Source organism: Dendrobium catenatum, unplaced genomic scaffold (genome assembly GCF_001605985.2).
Source record: "Dendrobium catenatum unplaced genomic scaffold, ASM160598v2 fragScaff_scaffold_1226, whole genome shotgun sequence".
NCBI lineage: Eukaryota > Viridiplantae > Streptophyta > Magnoliopsida > Asparagales > Orchidaceae > Dendrobium > Dendrobium catenatum.
The window spans coordinates 596,853-605,796 of NW_021319688.1; the positions used below are offsets into that span (position 1 = coordinate 596,853).

Below are 8,944 nucleotides of genomic sequence, written 5' to 3' on the forward strand. Positions count from 1 at the left end.
TGGGATGTGAAAGAAGTGGAACCGATAAGAAATATCTTCATCAAGCAAAATAAGGATACTATGATGTAATTCAAGAAATTAAATTGATCTCCTAAGAGGAGAGAGGGGATGACTCGATGATGGCTTAAAAACCATGCCTATGCTTTGGACTGAGCCTTGTACAGCATAAAAATGGAGATGAGAGATAGGATCCTAGAGAGCCTTGATTGAAACCTCAAAGAGAATTTAGGAGAACAATTATTCAACTATTTCCACTTGAACTTTACATTCTAACACCTCATACTTATAGAACAAAAGGACACAATTCATATCAATTCACAATCCAAATAAATGCACAAATTTTACAAACTTTGCCCTAAATATCCTATGAAACGTTTGAATTATGGATAATCATCCCTTACAAATAAAAAATTTCCTTGATTCTCTCAATGAAAAATTGATTGTCCCATTGGCATAAGGAGTAGAATATTAAGCAAAAAATTTAGGAGAGCTTGCTTAATTCACTCCACTTAATTCTCTCTCCCTATAATGTCATGGCTACCTGCATTATTTTTTTAATTTTAAATTGCAATTTTTTGCTATTATAATCCACCCTCAATTTTTTTTTTTGTAGATGTATCCTCTGAAGATTAAACTTGCAAATTTTATTAAGATCCTCATGGGTCAATTTACATTTGATTTTTTAAAATAAACAAGCGATACTAAATTTTCATCTAATCATCCCATCAACTAATTCACTCATCTTCCCTTTTAAAGTGCCAAAATCTACTTAGTAAAACAAAATTTAATTTTATACATAACAACTCTTTCTACTTTACATCAAACTAGGTGTCATTGTTTGTCACTTGTGGATAGCATTCTAGCAAACCATTTTCTACTTCACCGACACTCATGTTAAACCGTGACATGTATCTTATAGGAACTATCCTAGCAAACAATTACCTATTCTCACCACATTTGGGTTAGTTTAAGGATTGTCACTTCTAGATACTGCCACGCAATAGAAAAATTTATATTTGAATTAAATTTATCAATTTTGGCATAAGTTCAATGAGTGAATATCAACTTAATATAAACATGCAAATTGAAGGGGCTTGGGACAAGTAATGAGGGTCAAGAATAAATTAATAAATGGTGAAACTAAGCGCCTAAATTAGCTACATAAAATAACCACACAAAGCACCAAATCAAATCAGCAAAATCCAGAAACAATCAACAAATAGGGCCTTCAAATTCACTTGAGAGTTGAACTACTCACACAAGTGACAAAAGTGAGTCACATTTTCTGATTTCATGATAAAATAAATATTTTAATATGAAAGTTAATATCCTATATTACAGAAGATACAAAAATAAACATTGTTCAATGCAAAAGAACTTAAATATTTAAGTACTTACAAACTAGGCCCATTCTCATCATGACCTGCAATAAGAAGTGACACTCCAAAAGGCCGTGACTGCAAAATAAAGGTTATTTAATTTTAAATAACAGCCTCAAGCTCCTTGAATTCTGAAAGAATCGGCAACAATAATAAACAATATAACAACATAAACACTAAGAAAGGATGATAATGCATATGTTTTTGTGTCTGCACACTATTGAATTAGAAAGCAATAGTTTCAGTGATTATATCCTGAATAAGCGAGATTTAGAAGCATACAATTCTAGTCACAAATTTCAGAAAATTTTATTTTTAAAAAAAAAACATGAATACTCTTGCAATCCGGTTTAAAATAAACACATAAAGAAAAGCAAGTTTAGCCTTGATAAGCACCTAGTGCATATGACCTGCAGGACACTTCTGAAACACCTAAGCATCAAAATGCTGATTTATTAAGAGGTAAAAATTAGCAAGGGTCATATTGAAAGGCATTATTGATCTCCGCAAAACATTACTACTAGAATTTGATTAGATCTTCTATCCTGTTAAAGAAACCACGAAAAATGTTTAGCAATAATTAAAAGGGAATTTGACGAGAGGTCCCAAGTGGTCAAAACAATGTTTCTTACTCAAGTATAGCTGTGTATTAGGTAATAAGATAGAAATTAAGAAGTTGATAAATTGCAAAGTAGATGCAACATGGGCACAGCAATAGCAAAAAGAAAAGCCTGGAACATAAAATGAAATCTTGTATAGGGTTGAAATTTGTGATCAAATTGAAACAGTGTTTTCATCTTGTCATTGAATTTGGGTTGAAAATTGACTAAATACAAATAGACTGGTAGACTTTCGGTTTTATAAAAAATATAAACGGCATAAAACACCATTGGAGAGAGCCTTCGTGTATCTAAAAACCATCCATTTTAATCTTCACTTACAAAACACATATCAATGGAGAGTATGGAGGAATAAATCAATAAAACTAAAATCATTAACATAAGAATGAAATGATGGGTCAATGGAGATCAACGACAAGCAAATAAGATTTCAACCCAATACATCTCTGATCAGCTGCTTGCAAAAACTAAACGAAGTGCAAATAAATCAACTAAAATGAAACTATAACAAAAAAATACATATCTAATGATGCATTTTCTTTAGATTTTTTGGTTAATACAAAACATTAATACAATATGTTCTGGAAAGTCTTCCAACTTCCAAGTGAACATAAGTCTGACTGTCGTTCTAGTACATATGTGCATTAAGAAAAAAACAATTAGAAAAAGAAACAAGTAGCTAAAAAGGTGATATTGCTTTCAAGCAATTCTAATATTATATTCGTAATTTTTTTAAATTTTATATTTTCTTCTATGTTTCTTTTTTCACAAGAAAAGCAAAATAAAGTTACTAATTAATGTTTTATCCAGGCTAAACACAGGATTATTACAAAGGTTCTCAAAATTATATTTTTTCCATCAACCTAGTTTTGGGTTCTGCATTGCAACCTTGCGTCTGTGCATTCAATTTGTTCAATTTGTTGGTTACGAAAGACTAATCAAATGTGACAAGTTGCAAATCATAATTGAGCTTACAGGCATTAACAGAAGAATTGTTTCATGCTGCCAACTACTCTTTCGGGTGTTACTTGCTTTAGCATCTTACATCATGTAAGAAAAAATATTCTGAAACGCCTCATATTATATTAAAGTAACCACATATGTATCAAAGTTCACAAGCTGCAAACATCCTCAGATTGCTTGATCAGGTCAATCAAAAAACAAGAGTTTCAAGATTTTAGTTAACCAAGAAAGGGCTTAAAACTTCATTGCAATTTGTTGACATTGCAAAACTTTGACGATTTATGAAACATGATACAAAAACACATGTGAATATCCAGCATAACTCCTTCCATTACTATGATGCCATAGGCGATTTGGGTTTCATATATACAAGCAGGCTGAAAGCAAATATTTGTGGGCTCTTCTTTTCCTTGAAGAGGAGAAATTCCATGCATAAGAAAAAGAAAAATAACTAAAAGAAAAAATCAATATTATCAGAATACTAACCATAGATTCATCATCACCCTCACCAAACAGTAGAGCAAGATCACAAAGAGCTTGGGTTGTAGATTCAACAATCATTGGCTCACCATATAATACTACTCTATACTACTACTACTCTATATTATATAACTACATTATATCATATATACAACATTATACTACTATTATTCAATGCTATATATACTACACTATATGATAATACTACTCTATCCTATATATAATACCCTATACTACTACTCTATACTATATATCTACACTATACTATATATACTACACTATACTTCAACTACACTATACTTCAACTACTCTATACTACATAACTACATTATACTACTATTACTCTATACTAAATATAAATACACTATACTATATAACTACAAAATATTATAATACTACTCTATACTATATATATATATATATATATATATACATTATACTACTATTACTCTATACTAAATATAAATACACTATACTATATAACTACAAACATACTACTACTACTCTATGCTAAATACAAATACACTATACTATATAACTAAAGAGTATTATAATACTACTCTATACTACTACTCAATACTATTTATACTACTCTATAATATATATAATACAACTATTCTCTACTATATAACTACACTATACTATAATACTACTCTATACTACTACTTTATACTATATATCTACTATATACTATATTTACACTACACAATACTACTACAACTCTATATTATATAACTACATTATACTATATATATATTACACTATACTACTACTATTATATACCATATAACAACACTATTCTATATATACTACTACTATTCTATACTATATAATTATACTATACTCTATATACTACACTATACTACTATTACTCTATATTAAATATACTACACTATACTACCACCACTCTATACTATAAAACTATATATATATATATATACAACACTATACTACTATTACTTTATACTCTTGTTTTAAAAAGTTGAGAGCTTGATTACTACTTTATATTATATAACTACACTACACTATAATACTACTCTATGCTACTATTACTCTATACTATATAACTACACTATACTAATACAACTTTATATATATAACTACACTATACTATATAACAACACTATACTATAATACTACACTATACTATAATAATACTCTATACTACTACTTAATACTCTATATATTATACTATACTACTACTACTCTATATTACTAATACTCTATACAATATAACTACACTATACTTTATATATTACACCATACTACTACTACTCTATACTAAATAACTACACTCTATCATATATACTACTACGACTACTCTATACTATATAACTACACTAAACTATATATAATACTACTACTACTCTTCTACACAATAATACTACTACTACTCTATATTATATTATATATATACTACTGTTACTACTATTCTATACTAAATAACTACACTATACTATATAAACTACAATATACTATTATTTTATATTATATGACTACACTATACAATAATACCACTCTACATTACTACTAATCTATACTATATACTACATTATATTATATGCAACTACAATATACTCTATATGCTATTGCTCTATATTATATAACTATACTATATTGCTATTACTTTATAATATATAACTACATTATATTACTACTACTCTATACTATATATACTACACTATACTACATATACTACACTGTTCTACTACTAGTCTATACTCTATAATACATTACACTACAACTACTATATAACTACACTAAACTATATATAATACAATATACTACTGCAACTCTATATTATATATAACTACATTATACAATAATATTACTCTAAACTACTACTACTCTATACTCTATAAACTACACTATACTATTACTGTTTTATACTATATAACTACATTATACCATATATACTACACTATACTACAATAATTCTATACTATATAACTACACTATACAATAATACTACTCTATACTATATATACTACACTATACCTACTACTTTATACTATATAGCTACACCATATTATATATATACTACACTATACTACAACTATCATATACTATATAACTACACTATACTACTATTACTCTACACTATATATACTACTCAATACTACTACAACTATATAATCCTATACTATATATAAACTACACTATACTACTACTACTCTACAATATAACTACTTTATATTGTATATACTACACAATACTACTTGTACTCTATATAATATAACTACATTATACTATAATACTACTTTATACAATTACTACAACATACTACTGCTAATTTATACTACATAACTACACTATAATATATGACTACATTATACGATAATACTATTTTATACTACTACTACTCCTTACTATATATAATGCACTATACTACTATAACTCTATACTATATATACTACACTATATTACTAATACTTTATGCTATATAATTACACTATACTATAATACTACTCTATATTATATAACTACATTATACTATATAAACTATACTATACTACTACTACACTATACTATATTATATATATACTAGCATTAATAATATATACTATACTACTAATCTATACTATATAACTACATTATACCATATAACTATACTATACTATAATACTACTCTATACTATTACTACTCTATACTCTATATATTATATTATACTACTATTCTATACTATATATACTATACTATACTACTACTCTATGCTATATAAATTTAATATACTCTATATGCTACTGCTCTATATTATATAACTACATTATACTACTATTACTTTATACTATATAACTACACTATATTACTACACTATACTACATATACTACACTGTTCTACTACTAGTCTATACTCTATATAATACACTACACTACAACTACTATATAACTACACTAAACAATATATAGTACAATATATTACTGCAACTCTATACTATATATAACTACATTATACTATAATATTACTCTAAACTACTACTACTCTATACTCTATACTCTATAAACTACACTATATTGTTACTATTTTATACTATATAACAACATTATATCATATATACTACACTATACTACAACAATTCTATACTATATAACTACACTATATAATAATGCTACTCTATACTATATATACTACACTATACCTACTACTATATACTATATAGCTACACCATATTATATATATACTACACTATACTACAACTATCATATACTATATAACTACTCTATACTACTACTACTCTATCTTATATATATACTATACACTATACACTATTCTATACTACTATTACTCTGCACTATATATACTACTCAATACTACTACAACTATATAATCATATACTATATATAAGCTATATTATATAAACTACACTATACTACTACTACTCTACAATATAACTACTCTATATTGTATATACTACACAATACTACTTGTACTCTATATAATATAACTACACTATACTATAAAACTACTTTATACTACTACTACATCATACCACTGCTAATTTATATTACATAACTACACTATAATATATGACTACATTATACAATAATACTACTTTATACTTCTACTACTCTTTACTATATACAATGCACTATACTACTATAACTCTATACTATATATACTACACTATATTACTACTACTTTATGCTATATAACTACACTATACTATAATACTACTCTATATTATATAACTACACTATACTACATAAACTATATTATACTACTACTACTCTATACTATATATACTACACTATACTATATTATATATAAATTAGCATTACTAGTATATACTATACTACTACTCTATACTATATAACTATACATTATACCATATAACTACACTATACTATAATACTACTCTATACTCTATATATTATATTATACTACTACTACTCTATACTATATATATACTATACTATACTACTACTCTATGTTATATAACAAATTTATACTATATAACTACTTTATTCTATATATACACTATATTACTACTACTCTATACTATGTAACTACTCTATACTATATAACTACACTATATTATTACTATTCTATAATATATAACTACATTGTATTATATATACTACACTATACAACTACTCTATAACATATACACTACACTATACTATATATACTATTATATCTTATATATACACTATACTATATATACTACTTTATACTATTACAACTCTATACAATATATACTACATTATACTACTACTACTACACTATACTATATAACTAAATTATATTATATCTAACTACACTATACTCTATATACTAATACTCTATACTATATAACTACATTATACTATATATACTACTACTACTACTCTATATTATATAACTACATTATATTATATATATTACACTATACTACTATTATTTTATACTATATAACTATATAATATACTATAATACTACTCTATACTATATATACTATTATATACTACTACTACTCTATATTATACAACTACACTATATTATATATATTACACTATACTACTACTATTTTATACTATATAACTATATAATATACTATAATACTGCTCTATACTATATATACTATTATATATTACTACTACTCTATACTATATATATATACTAATTCTACTACTCAATATAACACTACTACTCTTTACAATATAATATATACTACTACTATAAACTATATAACTACATTATACTCTATAAATTACTACACTATACTATATAACTACACATCACAAAAAATAATTTCTTCAGCAAAAGCCTTCATGTTTCTAAATACCATCCATTTAATCTTCACTTACAAAACACATTTCACAAAAAATAATTTCTTCAGCAAAAGCATTAAATAGAAAAAATAAAATTAGAAACAACTGGTGTGGCGGCATTCCATGAAGTTTCCCTAGTTCTTAGTAAAGCCTTATAATGGGAGTATGGAGGAATAAATAAATAAAATTATAATCATTAACATAAGAATGAAATGATGGATCAATGGAGATACAACGACAAGTAAATAAGATTTCAACCGAACACATCTCTGTCGACTGCTTGCAAAAGCTAAACAAAGTGCAAATAAATAAACTAAAATGAAACTATAACAAAATAAATACATATCTAATGATGCATTTTCTTTAGATTTTTTGGTTAATACAAAACATTAATACCATATGTTCTGGTAAGTCTTCTGATAGGAAATACTTGATTTCAAGTAGTTCCTAGCCAAATCTAAAATAGAACAAGGTGAAAACTGCTGTTTTCAGCAGTGGACAGCAGTTTTGCACAAGAAAACAGTGAGAGATCGCGGAAAAACTGAGAGAAAACTCAAGCAAGAGCTTGTATTTTACTAGTAGGCGAATAAAATAGCAAAAAAGATACAATTTGTTCTTCAAACCGAGAGGAAGAACAACTCTCCAATCTCCGGCAATGCCAAGAGCCCAAAGCAAGAAACCCTAGATCTCAAATTGTCATTCAAATTCAAGATGAGAAACAATTCCCCCCCCCCCCCCCACCCCTCATT

The 8,944-nt window shown here is 26.4% G+C and overlaps 1 protein-coding gene across 1 annotated transcript in view; it reads right to left on the reverse strand.

The window, feature by feature from the left end:
- The window catches only part of LOC110101825 (proteasome subunit alpha type-5), a 34,565-nt gene that overhangs the window by 16,530 nt on the left and 9,091 nt on the right, over positions 1–8,944 (reverse strand). The window contains exon 6 of the mRNA XM_020829888.2: positions 1,399–1,457. Coding sequence (XP_020685547.1) covers positions 1,399–1,457 — 59 coding nt within the window. The remainder of the gene's footprint in view (positions 1–1,398; positions 1,458–8,944) is intronic.